The sequence below is a fragment of the Seriola lalandi genome, unplaced genomic scaffold (genome assembly GCF_002814215.2).
Source record: "Seriola lalandi dorsalis isolate HSWRI2012SDOR001 ecotype SW California unplaced genomic scaffold, Sedor1 jcf7180002054609, whole genome shotgun sequence".
In the NCBI taxonomy this organism is placed as follows: domain Eukaryota; kingdom Metazoa; phylum Chordata; class Actinopteri; order Carangiformes; family Carangidae; genus Seriola; species Seriola lalandi.
The window spans coordinates 1,592,281-1,610,256 of record NW_019525162.1 but is presented as its reverse complement, the minus strand read 5'-3'; the positions used below and the strand labels follow the sequence as shown (position 1 = coordinate 1,610,256).

Here is a 17,976-nt window from a genome sequence, read left to right as displayed (position 1 = left end):
TAAGGATGTAAAAACAGGAGCAGGAGCAGGATCCATTGACTTCTAACCAAACCTTTTGGGAAAAATGTTTTTAATCAGCGTTCAAATATTAGAGAGATGACTATGTTTTATAATTACTTTTGACATCGAAGGTAACCGTTCCTCTATCATCCAAACAAGTTTAGAACAGAAGACTTCAAATGTTTTCAGTCACCAACAGCAAACTGCAGGGTCATTAAACATTTCTCTCATATTTAACATCTCATAAAAAACTTTTCCTCAATTATAATTTTAATAGAATTATTCACTTGAACGACACAATTATATGAAAGAATAACATACTATTGTCAAAATACAATTACACTGAAATATTGAAATATCTGCAGTGTTTTCATGCTGAGTATTGAAATCACACAAACTGATACAACTTAAAGTCTTAACATTCATTCAGTTGTAAAGGAAACACGAGCCTTCAAACGTCAGAGACCTTGAACAAGTAAAGAGAAAATAGACATCAATGCTGCTGACCACAAGGCAGATACAATCATTGAATGGTATACTAGGAAATATAACAAGAAGTGCATCCCAATCACAACATCTTATCCACACAAACGTGTCACCATGGAATGATAATGACCACTTACAATCATTTTAATGCAGTACCCTCACGCCATAAAAATGCTACAAGGATATCGCTCTCATTCCCCACAGACAGTCAGCACCTCTGGGTTCAAGTGATTTAATCTACAGTACATGTGAGTCCACTTGTTGAGAACAGAGCGACTGATGGCTCGGCTCTGCAGCTCTTCACGTCTCTTCTCCAAAGTCTGTGTTCTTTGCACCACGTCACTCATACAACAGCCTGATTTTGTGAAATAAGAGGTTTCTTCAGCATGATGTGATTATGCTCTGCCTCACAGTGAGGCTCTGGACAGCCTGTTCTTATCACACCGCCTGCCTGCTCAGATGTGAGAATGACATTTTCAATCAATTAATTTTCAATTATTCACTCATCTCTCTACTGCAAACCTGCCCTTCAGTTTTTTTGGGTTTTTTTTTTTTGCATTACAGGATGTTAACCTAGATGGAAATCCCTGCTGCCAGAATATGTCTCTCAACTTTTATAACTAGTTGTTGGTAAAAGGGATGAAATACTGTATTATAGGATCATTTAGATTACTGGATAATAAATGACAGTTAATGAGTCCTACAACCAACAACTTAAAAAGCAAATTGTTTATTTAGGCTATTTTTACTCTCTTTTTCAAAGAGACTTATATGACTCATATGACTTGATGTTGGTCAAACAGTCAACTGCATGTCAGGAAAAAAAAACAGTTTGACCTAGATTTGTCTTTTTCACAAGACACACACACACACACACACAGACATGTATATAAACACAGTTTCCAAGGTAACCGGAGATATCTGTACAGTCTCTAGCAGAGGACAACATGCTGCCAACCTAACTTGTCAAGAGAATATTTTCACATCTGTGATGCATCTGGACCTCAGACAGCGAGACCTTTATAGCTGCTGAATAAAAGAAGTGATAATCTGCACGCCCTGACACCAGACTGAGATAATGGTGTAAATGAGGTAAACAAACATTTCGACTGGTTATCTAAAGCCACAGAGAACGCAAACAGTAAGAGCAGGAGTGGGGACATAAAGGGAGATCTTTATCGTCATTTTCATGAGCAGATCAAAAGACGCATCATGAAAGAAACCTATAGCAACAATATAGTATATTTTTGAGCACAGACTTTAAGAAAACAAGACTTTTTGAATGAACAGAGTGTCATTCAAGTGCAAAAAACTACCAGCCTCCAAATCATTCAGTAAGACTCTGAACAGCCTGAAGGATTTACCAACCAGGGTGGACAGATCTTTGAGGGATAACGCTGAGCTTGTTCAAGCAAATGAGTGAAAACCAGCGAAAAGGGCTCTCTCCTCCGCCGTCCTCTACACCACCCACGTGCTTGTGGGAATGTGTTTTTCACTAAATTCTCTCGAGTATAACCTAAGCATCGCAGCAGCCAACGCTCCTCCCTCAGGCTGAGGCTGGGAGAGCCGAGCACTCAAGGTTGCGTGCATCTCTGATGGTGCGAGTGAGTGGGCTGAGACGAGAGACTGAGAAAATGTTTCTATGGTGACTGGGCTCATCCGTCCGGGTGTCTCCTGTAAAGACTGACTGAAAACTTCTGCAAACAGCACGCTGGCTCAGAGGGGAACAAGGCTTCATCTGGAGATTTGTAGAATTATTTTACTTTTTTGGTACTGACCAAAATACTGTCAAGCACTTATTAATAACATTAATAGCTCAGATTCTCAGTCTTTTTTTCATTTTTACATCTTACTGTTCTTATCATCAGATATTTACTGATATAAATTGTGAGTTTACTCATTTTAATTTATCTTCTTCAGGAAAAGGTTCTTGATGTCTGGCTTTGAGAAGTTAAAAACAACCTCAAAAATACCTTTGTAAAACAAACAAACAAAAACAATGCCATACTATATGAAAAAAAGTATTATTTTGGTGTGGGTACATATTCAGGTATCATATTGGTGCTGGAATCAAAAACTCTTGGTACTCAGAACCAGAATAATTTCCCATTCATTCATTATATTGATGAAATATCAATACTGTGGTATGCGATTAGACAGCAGGTGGGATTTCTGCTCTTCTGATAGTGTGAAATATTAAATGTTTGTCTCTTTCTAGCCACAATATCGTAACAATGTCATAATAAATCCAGTGTCAGATATTTAGTGTGAATAAATACTGAAGCTGAAATTATTAATCATTCAGTTGACTAACATAAAATGAAATGGCAACAATTTTGATAATCAACTAATGGTTTAAGCAGTTTGTCGAACAAAATCCAAAACACAGATCTATGTAAAACGAATACATTAGAGGTTTTGGACTGTTAATCGCACAAAACAAAATGCATTTGAAAACGTCATTAGAAAGTTTGTAATGGATATTTTTTACAATTTTTCACATTCGCTTTTTTTTTGGTTAACTGACTAATCATTGAAGTCCTGGCTCTACTGTTTTGTGTAGTGGTGAAGTCATGACAGGTCGGTTTCACCTTTTCAGTCAAACGCAGTGCAGAACAAACGTAACGCAAATTGAACTTATCAGCATTTGACATTGAATAAACCTCCTCCTCTGCTGTCTTGAGTTACGGGGTACCAATATTTCAAAATGTCCTTTATGTTGGCATGGCATTCATTTGCATAAGAAACCTCCAGTAACCTCCTGGTCTGCCCACACAAGAGCAACCACTCGTCTGTTAGCGACAGATAAAATGTATTTTAAGATACCTCGTGTTTCAGTTCCAGGTCCTGTGTTTCCGCGTTATGGTCCTAATAACATAAAAACTATAATCCATACTAAAATAATTATATCCAGCTTCTAAATGCGCTGTAAATGACCTGTTTCCTTGTATCACAACTCCACCGTAGGCGCCGCCATCTTGCTTTCAATAAACTTTATCAACACGTCATAGGTCGACAACGACAAATCCACATAAATTAGAAAAAAACTTAACTGCTTTGATATTCCTTTCATACAGCGGGTACGGATATGTATTTATTTGGGTAATATATATATATATATATATATATATATATACACATACCTATATATGTTTGTGTGTGTGTGTGTGTGTGTGTGTGTGTGTGTGTGTGTGTGTGTGTGTGTGTGTGTGTGTGTTTGTGTGGTGTGTGTGGGTGTGGGTGTGGGTGTGGGTGTGTGTGTACATGTCTTTCTTTGGTTGTGTGGATGCATTTTTGTGCAAATCGGTTATCAGGACATTTTGACCTTATGGGGACATTTGGTTGGTCCTAACAACTTCAAAGGGCTGTTTGAGGGTCAAGACTTGGTTTTAGTGTTACTCTATTAAAGGTTATAATTAACATTAGATTAAGTTTTGGGTAAGGGTTGAGTTAACCATTTAGTTGTAATGGTTCAAGTTAGGGTTATTGGCTAGGGAGTGCCATATATCGACGAGTGTCCTCACAACTAGCGAAAGTCCAGATGTGTGTGTTTCTGTGTGTGTGTGTGTGTGTGTGTGTGTGTGCATAAATGTCTGCTTGCCCGAGCTTCATAGTTGATTTCAGTGACTTGAGTGAGTGATGGCTCGGCCTGTTACCCTAGCAACCCTGTAATATCTTCCTTTTATTATTATTTCTTATTTTTAATTTAGAAAAAAAATCGAAATCTTTTTTTTTTTATTCCAGTAAATTACTGCCCACAGACACAAAAAATTGTCTACAGCTGAAGTAACCGCCATCCATCCCTTACCAGTTATCCTTTTGAGGGTCACAGGGGGGCTGGCGCCAATCCCATCTGCCATTGGGCAAGAGGCGAGTCACAACCTGGACAGGTCACCAGTCTATTACAGGGCTGACATGGAGATAAACAACCATTCACACTCTCGTTCACACCTACGGGTAATGTAGAGTGACAGAAGTAGTGTTTCACAACCTGTCAACAATTATTCTTATTAATGGCTTATTATTGATATGTAAACATTGATAAATGGTTTGTTAACCATTCATAAATCTTTTTTTTTAACAAGAGTAATCCCCTTATAAGCATTGCCTTTATCTTATACTGAGGACAACAGAGAAAATAGATTTAAAACAGTTTTTTTAAGTTGAACTTTCTTGCTTAAACCACTTCTTGTTGTTTTATAGTTTCTTTTATTTTCTAGGGTCAACTGCAGCCCAAACAACAGCAAATCAGCTCAAACCTCAGTCCCCCACAAGAAGAATTACCATAAAACATGACTGAAGTCATTCCATGACACACATTTACTGCCAGCAGCTCTACAAGTATCCTCAGGAGGTGCTTTCGTTATACATGATTTCTGAAGGAGCAGGATTTCTTTGATGCCAACTTCCAGTGTAAAGTGATTGCTGACTGAAACAGCACCTCCACTCACTTCATCTTCATCACAGAACAAAAAGACACTGAGGAGGAAGATGAGGAGGAGCAGCGTCTCATCAGTCTTTTCTTTCTACCAGCTCTCCCCGTGGCTCTCACCTTTGATCTGATGTGCAGACAGAAGCAGAGAAAGAGGGGAGAAGTCAGTCAGAGCCGGTGAGGGAAGAGAGAAAGGAGGGTGGGGTGTCATTAGCAGGAGATAAAGAGAGTTCCTCAGTCTGACGTCAGTGAGCTAAACCTGGGGCTCTGATCCGGCCTGCCGTCGTATATCAGAGTTAAATGGGCGCCTCCACCCAGGGCACAACAGGATGTGGCTGAGAAGGAGGAATGAGACAGGGAAATGGGTTTTTGATACAGCTGAGACCATAACTCTCCACATAAAGCCTGATGAATGAATCTGATACTCACTTCCTCATCATTACTGTATTTCATGGTGGACTGCAGGTGCTGGTGAACAGTGTTTGATCATTTGTTCAAAACTGAACCTTATATTACTGCAATCCAAGGACAGACATGCTAACAAATTTGGAATATATGCTCCTCCAGTTCAACTTCATGTTGATATTCAACTCTATAACGTATTAATAACTACTCTGTTTTACAAAGAAAGAAAGATATATCTATACCCACATGGTGGTTGAAAAAAGGCTGAGGGCGAACAAAGGTCAGATTTCAGAGTCAATGTAACTGTTTGAACTTGACCAAATCCAAAGGGGAAAGACACTTTGAATATGACTGATTTTAACTTTATGCATTTGGAAACAAAGATAAATATAAATTCTTACAGATTTAAACTGTATAGTTTATAGCATGTACTCTGATTACCAATGTTACTCAATAAACTGTATGGATGCAATAAATTCAGACTCTTGGCCTTAATTTGTGTCATTTAATTTAAAAAAGACATGATAAACAAAGAGATTAACAGCATCTTGGGAATTAAAACCCCTTAAAAGTTTTTCATGTTTTAAATGTTAAGATTTTCTTAAAGGATTTGAAAATTATGTCTTCACAGGCAACAATTAAAGTTAAAGTTTCAGGGAGAAACATGAATTTTTTTTTTTTTTTTTAAAGGAATAGTTCATCTTTTTTTCTGCTGAGAGCTTGATGAAAACATTGATATCGCTCTCATGTCTAAAGTACATATGAAGCTAGAGTCGAAGGTGATTAGCTTAGCTTAGCATAAAGAAAGGAAACGGGGAACTCTGGTTCTCTCCAGAGTTTAAAACAATCCACCTACTAGCACCTCTAAAGCTCGCTAATTAACAAGTTATATGTCATTTATTCAATCCATCCACAAATGAACAATAGTGCTTTTTTGTTGGGCTATGTGTTGTACTTTTTCTTGGCCCTGCGCAGTGAAAGGAAGACTCGGCACTCGGCCTGGAGATAGTGCCAGTAAGTGACTCCACGTAAAAACTTATTCTTACTCCTTAGTCGAGTTTTGACTTAAGTTTGACTTTCAAAAACTCAAATCATGGAAGCTGAATGGTTACAGCCACATAACTGTCCACGTTTTGATTCCAGCTGTGGTACTTTGTAGTAAGTCATGCCTCTCTCCCTTTGTTTTCCTGTCTCCCTTTTCACAGATAATCTGATTCATCAAGATTGTGTGGGTGTGGTTTGATCAGATTTAATTTGACAGTAACCTGGCAACATCAGCAGACAACCCCACAACTGATTGAATATCGCTAAATCCTGATTGAAATGAGCTGCTCCAGGACAATATCTTCTTTTTTTTTTTTTAAATAACGGCCTTCTAACAATGTGACATATAAGGAAAAGTGATAGGCATCATATAACAGGAGCAGATGGAGGCTCGATGTCCTCAGGGAGCGTCTGAGTGAACAAAGCCAGTTTATTGCCGGAAATGTGTGGAGAAACAACACATGAAAATAAAAAATGGAATCAGTTCTGTGGAAGTGTTATCCTCTTTCCAGGTGCCAGCTTTGTCTCAGTGCGCCACTTCTTTATATTTTACTCTAATTACCGGTTTAAAATCCTGCATGGCACCATTTCTCACTTTAATGGCAATGTCTTTTAATCATTTATTTTGGGTTGCGTTAAAGTTGTGCATTTTTGGACTGCTACATCGCCTTTGAGTCTCAGGTACAAGCAGCCTTTGTTGTTTTTCAAACAAATCACTTCTGAAAGCAACCAATCATCCTCGTTTTCCACCCACATCCGCCTCCCCATTCCCACCATGACAAACAAACCATGGTAATCACCTCCTCTTTCCCTGTTTCGGAGGACGATTGCATTTCACCAGCAGAGAATCAGATGACAAACGAGCACACAGAGCTGCCCGAGCAGCAGTGTGTTAGCTAGAAAGCAGATGAGGGGAATGGGGGGGCTGACTTGTCTTCACCTGTCCAAGGTGACCTTTCGTGGACGCGTGTGTGATTCACATCCACATCCGCCTCAATGAGAAGTGGGCCGGTGGTTGCCACAGAGAAGCAATCTCACACCATCTCGGCTTCCTGAGGCCGGCAAGGAGCAGGCTGATAGGTCTCTGCACGCCTCTGACTGTGCTTCAGAGAGCCCGATGAGTGTGATGTTATTACCAGGGCCTATTTCACATTGACAGCCCCATGTGTCCTTCACTTATCTGTTCTCATGGAAGACAAAGGTCTCAGAGAGAAACATGGTGGTACAGAGGATATGAGGAGGTTTGTAGCTGGAACAAGATCTTAAAGAATCTGTTAGGAACTCTCTGGCAGCATCACTCTCTTCCCCGATCTTCCCTGATCTTCCCTGTTTTCATTTTCCCCGCACTGTTGCATGATTTTAATTCATTTGGAGAAAAAAAAATGTTCTACAAAACTAAAAATTTGTTATGTCTTTTTCTCTGGAGATTCCCATTCAGCTCTGTAGCAATTAATGTTACTAATTAGTGTACAACTCCTCAGTTCTGCTGATCCCTCTGCAGTCTGCTAGACGCACTCAAACCAGTTGTAAGCAAGGCTCGGGTGGCAATCTGATTAAGATACGGATACAATGAGTTGTATGATACAATGTTCTGTCCTCAAGTAAAAATTTAATTTCTGTATGTGTTCAAGAGCATTTTCATTTCTCTCACTTAAAGGTTGACAATGAGAAAGTCTTTATAGCCCAGGAATAACCCATCTGGGATATTTGAAGTGCTCGCACTTAACTTGAGCAATTCCAGTTTGTGCTATACTTTATATTTATACTCCACTCTATTTCAGGGAGTCAACACTGTGCTTATTAATCCCCTACAATAATTTAACTTTTATCTAATTTAAATACAATTTATTTTATTTCACAAGAACAATCCACAGAGCATCGGTTCTGCTTTGCAGGGAGTCATGGGCACATTTATACATTAATAAGTCAGTTTAGTAATTACTTTTCAGAATAAAATCATCATTCAAAACATCTTATTAAATGTGAGACATTGTTACAAATTAAAACTACCCAGCAGGACATAATTAGTTTATTATAATAATTAATGCAGATTGACTACAGCATTAAAATACTGCTTACATGTTAATGCAGCAGTAAAGATGATCCAGTATATAAGATTCTCTAAGAATACATACTGCATAATGAGTTTTTACTATTTTAAAAACTCGAAATACTTACGCCTCTATTTTACTCAAGTATATGTTTTAATGCAGGATTTGAATTAAATATTTTCCCAATTAACATTGTGACTTTTAGTTAAAGGGGGACTACAGCAGTTAAGCGTTGCACTGCCATGAAGTTGGGAGACTCATAAGAGACAGATTAAAAAAAGAATGGTCAACTTTAAAGCAGCGGAGGTCGATATACTGTGTGCTGACTTTTACTCCCTAATCCAACTCAGTAGCATCTTTTGCTAGAAACTCCTCACATCTTTCAAACTCCATGTGTCACGTAACACGGGCTTTCTGTTAAAAAATATTAATTCTCACGCCCAATACAAGATAGACTCTCAGAAATCTCCTCTCACATCCACAGAGGAGGACATCATACATCAGTAGTTCTGCTGCTGATGAGTAAACTGAACTTCATGAGTAAAATAGGTGGAATGGCCCTTTAAATATAATGAACACTCCTTCCACTACCACATGTAAGTAATATATGATTTGATTTGCAGGTGTTGATTTTCTAAAACATTAGCGTCAGAGACTGAATTTAATACATATATCACATCCATTTGTGAAGCTTATGATCACTCTGCACAACAGTGCTGCCCAGATTTTACGTTGGTCATTTGAGGACCACAGACTTCTGCTCCCTGAGCAGGTCATACTCTGATTTGTACTGTCTCTTCAGAAGAGAAATGACGGAGGAAGAAACTCTCCGCTGTAGCTGTGTCATTCACTCTGACATACAGAACGGCTGCCCTGTGGTTTATTATGCGATAGACGGGACCTGAACACAGCGTTGTTATGAATATTTGTGGCTGCTCTGATCACCAATAACAACGAAAATGATGTAATTAGTTTTAATTTTCATCAACTAAACAGATTGTACATCTCCTCGACACCCCACTGCTCTCCTGCTTCTAGGGAAACCTCCGTTTTGTTGCCGTGGTGATAAGCCCTGGCAGTGATTGGTGGTATGACAGGACCACTTGAGACAGACAGGGGATTCATCAGGCTCTGCTGTAAAAGAGGAGCTTGAACATTGTGGCTATGAGGATGTATGTACCCAATCCTCAACTTCTAATTAAGTGAGTTGTCTGTGAGACGCGGTGGGTCAGACTAATGGTGTCTGATCCCGCACAGAGCTGATGAAGGCCAGCCAGGAGCCACTAACAGGTCCTCCTTTTGGTTTCCTGAATAAAGATCCACATTTTGAGAAAATGAATGTTTAATACATTCTCCTTTGGCACAAGAGACTTTTATCTTAGTCCCATTTGCATTTTTGTCACCAAAGCAATTTACATTTTTATAGCATAATTAATGAACAAGAAAGTCATTTACATTTTCTTGCTCTGCTCACCAGTACATCATCTAGAGAGCATATCTGATGCAGGGGAACCAGCATTGGGAGATGTGTAGGAGTATTTGTTAGCACCAGAGAGATGTCTGGAGTGTGCAGAAAGAGAACCAAACAACTACATGATTGTTTTAAAGCAAGACGGTTGAGAAGAATACACTGTCATAATTAAACGGAGACACGAGGACGGGGGCTTTCAGGTGCAAATTGAGGCCAAAGCCTCTTTCACTTCAGTTGGCCCTCACATCAAATACACGGAGGCAAGCCTCCAGAGCAAATTACGCCATTTAAACAGCACAGAAGAAAACAATTCATACAAGTGCCATTCATACGGTATATCCTAGCTGGAAAGATGAAAGAGAATAATTCATCACCATTTTGCCTCTGGTCAATGACCCAGTTCTGTCAGTACCTTATTATCTTTCCTGATGCATGTATGTACATTGTTAGAAAAAGTATGCTGGCAAAAAGCAAAACGATGTCCTAAAGCCATATCACACTTTAGAAACTGGTTACCAGAAGCATGATGCATGGAAAGTTGAAGGGATTGGGGGATGAAAGGATAGCCTCTTCAGGAGGGTGGGAAAATAAGAGCATGTAAAATACAACAGAAATATAATGACCACGTACCTTTGTGAAGCCTCTAGTGTCTGTAATTTGGTTACAAAAGGTCACAGAGCTCTTGATTTGGGATTTTAAAGCTCTGGTTTTGGTTGTTGTGGCATTGAACTGCATTATATTGCAAGGTGTGTCTAATGTTTTGCACAATATGTAGGTTAAGTACATTCTGTGCACATTTTGCAAACATTGTATGCAAATGCAGACAAAAGTCAACCCTGACATTTTCTGGATGAAAACAGACACAGATACTGTGGATAGATATATGTAGGGATCTACAGTGATAGATTGAATTACAGGTAAGCAAATGAAGCAATATTTTTCAAAGGGCATGTCTGACACAAGCAGGAAATGATTAAAACATTTCTGTGTGACGCACAGTCCTGGCAGTGTGAAGGAGGTCAGTCCTGGCCTCTTAGTCATTTTATCTATCATCAGGATCTTTCCTGTTCAACTCTGAGTTGCATAAACATATCTTTTTTTAGGACACAGAGTCGCTTCTGAGCTCAGTGAGGTTTGGGCCAACCATGGCTCACAATGACCGCAGCTTGAAACCCTCCCAGCCAACACAGACCAGGTGTTCAACCACTGAACCTAATGTTTAAACTTTGATCGGAGTTTAAATTACAGCTGTGTCCCCAGCTGTAATTCTAATCAGATTTGCTGTTTGTGATCAAGTGGTGGATCCAAAACACAAAGAGTGGAAGGGAAGGACGGGGAGTGGTGGTGGTGGTGGGGGGGTTGTGTCCTCTTCAGCACCAGATACAGCAGCCAGGTGACACGCACTGTGTACAAAACCCCTGCTGCTCCAGCACAGTGGAGGCACATGTTTATCGATGTGTCTGGCCGCCCCTGAGCGCACAACATGGCTGAGAGAAACAAGCACCAACATACAGACGGTTCTCACATCAGACAACAGATGAATAAATACACAAACATGGACTGTTGGACTGAATTGTTTTCATATGTAGAAGCTAGAAACACTGAAAACACATGCAAAATATCACCGTCGTTATCCATGACAGGCTGCTTGTGTTGTTGGTGTTAAAGCAACTGAACAATTCTTCACAACTCAATGGGAGAGATTGTTGTCATCTACTTTTGTAATTTTGATCTCTCTTGGACGATCTGTGTCTGTCAGGAGGCGGCACAAGAGGAGAGAAAGTCAGCATTTAACAATTCTTTTATCTACAGTGTCATGTAACTATAGTAACTAGTCATGTGTAGAGCAAACAGAATAGCTCATTTCATGACTGAATAAAATAGACAAACGATAGGTGAGATAGATTTTCCAGTGGGAACATTTTGTATGATGTGTCCTTGCATTCTTACAGTACTGCAGACTGAGCACCGAAAGCTGTCCGTGACTGTAACGTGATAACACCAGGTTCTCCATCTGGATGTTTTATCACAGAATGGAGGAAATACTTTCAAATGACATTTCCACTTCCACTTCCAAAGGATTAGATTCTGACTGTACTGGCATATCATTTTTATTGCATTTAGAGAGAGTGATGGCTCGGACAGGTTTGAGAGAAACCTGGGTGTCATGTTTGATGACCAGCTATCCTTCTCGCTATCGCTCTCCTGGTTGTGCCACTTTGCATTGTTAAACATGAAATAATTCAGGCCTTACCTGACTCAGTACCCCACCCAGCTCTTGGCCCAGGCCATGGTTGTCTCCCTCTTCGACTACAATGCAATGCCCTTCTGGCGTGCTTCCTTTCACACACAGTGGAAACCTTACAGATGGTCCAGAATGCAGCGGCCCATCTGGTCTTCCATCAGCCCAAAAGGGCACGTCACTCCGCTACTCATCGACCTCCACTGGCTACCCGAATCAAATTCAAGTCACAAATGCTTGCCTTGACTTCTAGGTCTGCACCCATCTACTTGAACTAAGTCATACAGGCTTATGTTCGTTCTCAGCCACGGCGTTCCTCTAAAGAACATCGTCTGGCATCGCAATCCCTGCACACAAGGCATTCGAGTCCAGACTGCTCTCGTCTGTGATTCCCAGATGTCCGAACAAGCTACCAAATGCCATCAGAACAGGGGTGTCCCTCTCCAAGTTCAAGAATCTTTTGAAGACTCAGGTTTCAAGGATATCTGGACAAAAAGGGGTAGGTGAAAAATGTTTAATGACAAAAACAGAAACTTATAAAACCAGGAATCCAAAAAACAGGCAGGAACCAAAAAAAAACACAACTCAAGAAACAGTGGCGCACAATAAACGGGAACCACGACTGCCAACAGGAGAAACCATGATCCACATGATGACGACGAACACAGAGACTAAATAGACACGACGGTAATTGAACACAGGTGAAACACATTAGGGCGGGGCAGACAATTAACGAGCAGAGAAACGCAAGACAAAGACAGGAAGTAAAGTGACATGAGGCACACAAGGTAAGTGGTACAAAATAAAACGGGAAATAAATCAAATCCGAAACAATCAACATAAAGTGTCCAAAAGAGTCCGACAAAGTCCAAAAGTGACTTGAAAACAAAAAGTGTCCTCTTAGGCCAAACCATGGCACTCTCCTAACACCTGTAACACCCTGACATGCCTAACTAGCAGTGCAATCGGTGCACTTCTTTTCCTGATCTCCTTGCACCTATTGAATAGACGTATGACTTACTTACACCAAGGTGTCCCACTTGTAAGTCACTTTGGACTTACAAGTGGGACACCTTGGTGTAAGTAAATCATTTACCTGAAATCCTATAATGTTCCTCGGTTTAGGGGCCTTTTCAGACATCAGAGCTCCAAATATACATTCACTGAGCACTTTATTGGGGACACCGTACCAATAAAAAACAGTTTCAGTTATTTGCAGCATGGATTCCATACGATGTTGGAAATATTCTTTTGAGATTCTGGTTCATGTTGACATGACTGCATCACATCATTTCTGCATGTGTCAGCTGCGTATTCATGCTGCCATTCTCCTGCTGTACCACATGTTCTCTTTGATTCAGACCTGGTGACTGAGGAGGTCACTGGAGTTCACTAAAGTCAGTGTCATGTTCATAAAACCAGTTTGAGACGACTTCTGCTTTATGACATGGAGCATTATCCTGCTGGAAGTAGCCATTAGAAGAAGGTAAACTGTGGCCATAAAAGGAAACACATGGTCAGCAACAAAACTTAGAAAGGCTGTGGCATTCAAACTATGATTGAATGGTATTAAGGGACCCACTGTGCACCAAGAAAACATTCCCCACACCATCACACCACCACCACCACCACCACCACCAGCCTGGACTGTTGACACAAGGCAGGTTGGGTCAATGGATTCATGCCATCCCGTCCACCTCAGGGATTGACATGTTGTGCGTTCTGAGATGCTGAGTGGTTATCTGCGTTACTGTAGCCTTTCAGTCAGCTCAAATCAGTCTGGCAATTCTCATCTGACCTCTCTCATCAACAAGGCGCTTCAAATCCGCAGAACCGCCGCTCACTGGATGATTTTTGTTCCTGGCCCCATTCTGAGTAAACTGTTGTGTGTGAAAATCCCAGGAGATCAGCAGTTTCAGAAATACTCCAGCCAGCCCATCTGCAGCTCACTGAGATCAAATTTTTCTCCATTCCTGTGCTTGATATTAACGTTATCTGAAGCTCCTGGCCTGTATCTGCATGATTTTATGCACTGCACTGCACATGATTAGCAATTCAAGCAATTAATTGGAGAAGTGCATGAATAAGCAGCTGTATGGGTGTTCCTAATAAAGTGCTTGGTGAGTGTCTATCGTAATGTATTAAACTGTACGTTACTCTGAGCAGGAAAAGACTTTACATCTCTTTGCTTCCATCTCATATCCAGGGCTGAACACTGTGATGTGTCCTCTTGGATTTTTTGAGTTTTAGCAACCAGGTTTTTTTTTTCCACAGTTAAATAAGACTTAAGAGTCTACAGTCATAAACTACAGGCACTGTGAGACTGAGGATGAGTCATTAAAGTCATTAAAGATTCATCATCTGGGAACCGTGAATGTCCGTCTTTCACAGATAAAGTGAAAGCTTTCACCTGCTGGTGGCACTAAAGGCTGCAAACCCAATAGGAATCATCATCTGAAAACCATGAATTTATGCAAACTTTCATGGAAACCCATCCAAGAGTTGTAGGTATTTCAGTCTGGATGATAAGGTGGACCGACTCAGGCATTGCATAGAAAGGCTAAATATTACACTTGATGGGAATTTAATTGGATGATTCCGATATTGTTCAGTTCAGCATATTTGAATGTGACAACTTTAAACCAACAAAATAAACAAATACACCCAGATAAAAGATTCACTGCTTCCCTTTCATAATTCTATTGCTGGTGGTGGAAAAAGCATTTGGACCTTGATTGAGGATTTTGATCACAGGAAATAGAACTAATCAATTGAAGACAAAAAAATATGGAAAAGTCAAACAAAAAGATCTTGGAGGATTTCTCTTTGGTCAGAATTTTCTGGAGGGGGAGAGGGGGTTGCATCATGACTTCAGCATTCCCTAAAATTACAGCTAGGCCCTGCTTATATCCTATTTATATCCACTACAGCTCTTAACTTTTGGTCAGTGTGGTGCCACAGGTTGTTCTCTGCAGGTGTTCTGGATACACATTTCTCATCCTGGGAGAGAGAAGGGAGACAGGCAGACAGACAGACACAGAAGACTGTGTTTTGTCTCAATAAGCGCGTATAAGCCAGGACTGGTGATTTGGGGAGGCAGGCTATGTTGCACTTGGCGCTTTTGTCCCTGCGCACTGGACGCCCCCCTCCTCACCGCCCCGCTGTGTTTTGGTGCTCAGCGCTCACACCTGAAGTGACAGAGGAGGAGTGAATCTCGGAGCTGTGATGAAGACAGCGCACAGAGCTGCTCAGACTGCTTCTCCTGCAAAGCTATTGCACGGCACATTTGGAGGAACAAGTCAGAAGGGAAATATCCAACGGGAGGGAGGGGATGCGCGCATGTGACAGGCTTTGGACGTTTCCATTTGTACCCGTCGGGTTGGGATTTGAATCTCTCTATCGAGGACAGCTGCGTTTTTAAAAAATCACCCGTGACTGGCATTGTCAAACATTGCACGCCTTGTCCGTAGCCTGCGGATCGTCACAGCACCATGCGAGCAGGAGAGACGCGCCCTGTGCCATGCTGAACAACTCTCCGACTGTGCTGCTGGCGCTGACCGCGGTGGCCGGACTTCTCCAGCGATGTCAAGGCTGGAGCGACGAAGACCTCCTCCTGCCGCCCATCAACTCCTCCAACAGGTTCCTGGCCAACCTGGAGGTGGACGTGCGCTTCTCCAAGAGGTCTGTGGAGGAGAGCGAAGCCTCGCCCGACGCCTCCACCCTGCAGACTCTGTCCCAGTGCAACGTGAGCGTCCAGAGACTCCTTCCCACCTCGCTGGTGGCTCGCTGGGACAGCAGCTTTGGCTTCCAGTGTGATGTGCTCATCTACACCACCAACAACCACGGAAGGGCTTTTTTCTCCGCGTCTTTCAACAGGGCGATCTCCCCCGTCGTCATCGAGCACCTCGGGGTCACCGGGGGTCAGCAGGAGTTGCGGCTGTGCGTGGGATGCGGGATGTCTCGCTACCGGAGGTTTGGTCAGGGCAGGTCGAGAGGCCAGCAGACCGGGGATCAGGTCACTTTCTGCTGCGTGGATTTCAGCCTCGACGAGCTGAAGGGGGACAAAAGTTGGAGGCTGAACAGAAAGCCCATCGAGTCCACACTTGTGGCTTGTTTCATGACTTTGGTCATCATTGTGTGGAGTGTTGCTGCTCTCATATGGCCAGTCCCCATCATTGCAGGATTTCTGCCTAATGGGATGGAGCAGAGGAGACCGAGATAATTGAAATAATCTTTATATTAATTAGCCTGTGCTGCCTATACTATAATTGTAGCCATTCAACTGTTCACATGAAGGAATGATGGCGGAGGATTGGAGAACTTTTTGATGAAATGGTTTAGTTTGGGGTGTTCTTTGACCCTTAATAGACCTCCTCCTCATTAGGACAACCAAGGTAATGTATGAAGACTTATACTAGCCAATAGTATTCTATACTGGGACCAACACCAATGTGTTTTGTATACCCTTGTAGGCCTTCCTATAGATTATGTCAGCGTAAACTGTGCAAACTTTTCTCTTTGAGCTGTGTTTGTATAGTTTTTAATCTTTCTAGAAAGTCTTTGCCTTATCCCATGTGTAGGACTTTTGCACTGAAAACTGAACTTTAAGGTGTGCCGTCACATACAGTACTATATAGTGAACCTATAGTCATGTTCAGAGTAAGTGTAATAGTTTTTTTTCCAATACATTCTGAAAAATGGGTGTTGTTTATGATTGACATAGAGAGAGTTTCAATATTTATATTGTTAGGTTTCTAATGTCAAGTTCATTCGTGCTTATTTGTATTAATGTTTAAATGAAAATAAAATTGATTATAGGCTATATCTCAGATTCTCTCTGACCTGTTCTCTGTAGCCTAAATCAATTTACTTCACATGCAGTTTGCAGTGAATGCGGTGTAAATATTTTTTGGAAAATGCTTGGAGTCTTTAGAAAATGATTTTTACTGATTTTTGATAAGATGCACCTTTAACTTATGACCACAGGGCTCCTCTGCATACATCATTCTTTATGCTCAGTTTTCTATTTTGAACATCTCATGTGTGACCATTCTGCCTGAAAATAAAAAATATTTTTTATGATGTTTATATATATATTATATTCTTTATAATGTCAGAACATTGAATAAATTCATAGCTTTATGATCAAATAATACTACTATTACTACTACTACTACCACCACCACTAAGAATAATAATAATGATAATAATAATAAAATAATTGCATAAATTCACAAACTACCTCAGTTTTTTTTAGGTGAGTGTGTGGAATTATTATCAGTAAAATATGCTTTAATATCTGTAGATATCCTCTTTCAGAGTGTTAATTTATTGATGCATGACGAGCAGCATTTTAATGTTGATGCGGATCCAATTGGTTCTTAGTACTTTATATATTGTTGTTTGATCTAGGCCAGCCCCCACCCCTCCTTTTTAATGGCCACTGGAGACAAAGGATTTGGATAATTACTCCTCATCTGTTACAAATGGTTGTTTTAGTACTGTAATGTCAACGTTTCCTGACACAACAATTGCTTTGCCCTCAAAAAATTAAAAGAAAGTGTTGTTTCTCTACTGGAAATCTATTCGGCTTCATGTGTATTATATATTATACAATAATATTGATCTCATCTGCTATTTTTAATGTTAGTAGGCTTATATAGTTTGTCGACCTTAACACTGAACTAAAATATTCATTGTATTTTAACTTAAAAACGACTTAAGTCAATCATTATTTTTGCAGAAATGATTACCGTATTGATTATGGCTGGGGGTTTTTTTTTGTCTTTTTTTTTACACGGATGTTATAAGACATTAATGAACTCTGTACCTGGCAAAATGGCCG

At 40.6% G+C, this 17,976-nt stretch overlaps 2 protein-coding genes across 4 annotated transcripts in view; one reads left to right on the top strand and one right to left on the bottom strand.

The window, feature by feature from the left end:
• lars2 (leucyl-tRNA synthetase 2, mitochondrial) overlaps positions 1 to 3,458 on the bottom strand; it is a 33,203-nt gene extending 29,745 nt beyond the window's left edge. For 2 of the 3 annotated variants that reach the window (XR_015438026.1, XM_023419871.2), the window contains exon 1: positions 3,313 to 3,458. The gene's annotated coding sequence lies outside the window, so the exon portion shown is untranslated. The remainder of the gene's footprint in view (positions 1 to 3,312) is intronic. The other variant, XM_023419872.2, reaches the window with a different exon arrangement.
• An 11,758-nt stretch (positions 3,459 to 15,216) lies between these two features.
• On the top strand, positions 15,217 to 17,210 carry tmem158 (transmembrane protein 158). Its single transcript, XM_023419714.2, has one exon. It carries the CDS (start codon positions 15,652 to 15,654, stop codon positions 16,351 to 16,353), a length of 702 nt encoding a protein of 233 aa, XP_023275482.1. The 5' UTR covers positions 15,217 to 15,651; the 3' UTR covers positions 16,354 to 17,210.
• Positions 17,211 to 17,976: the final 766 nt, after the last annotated feature.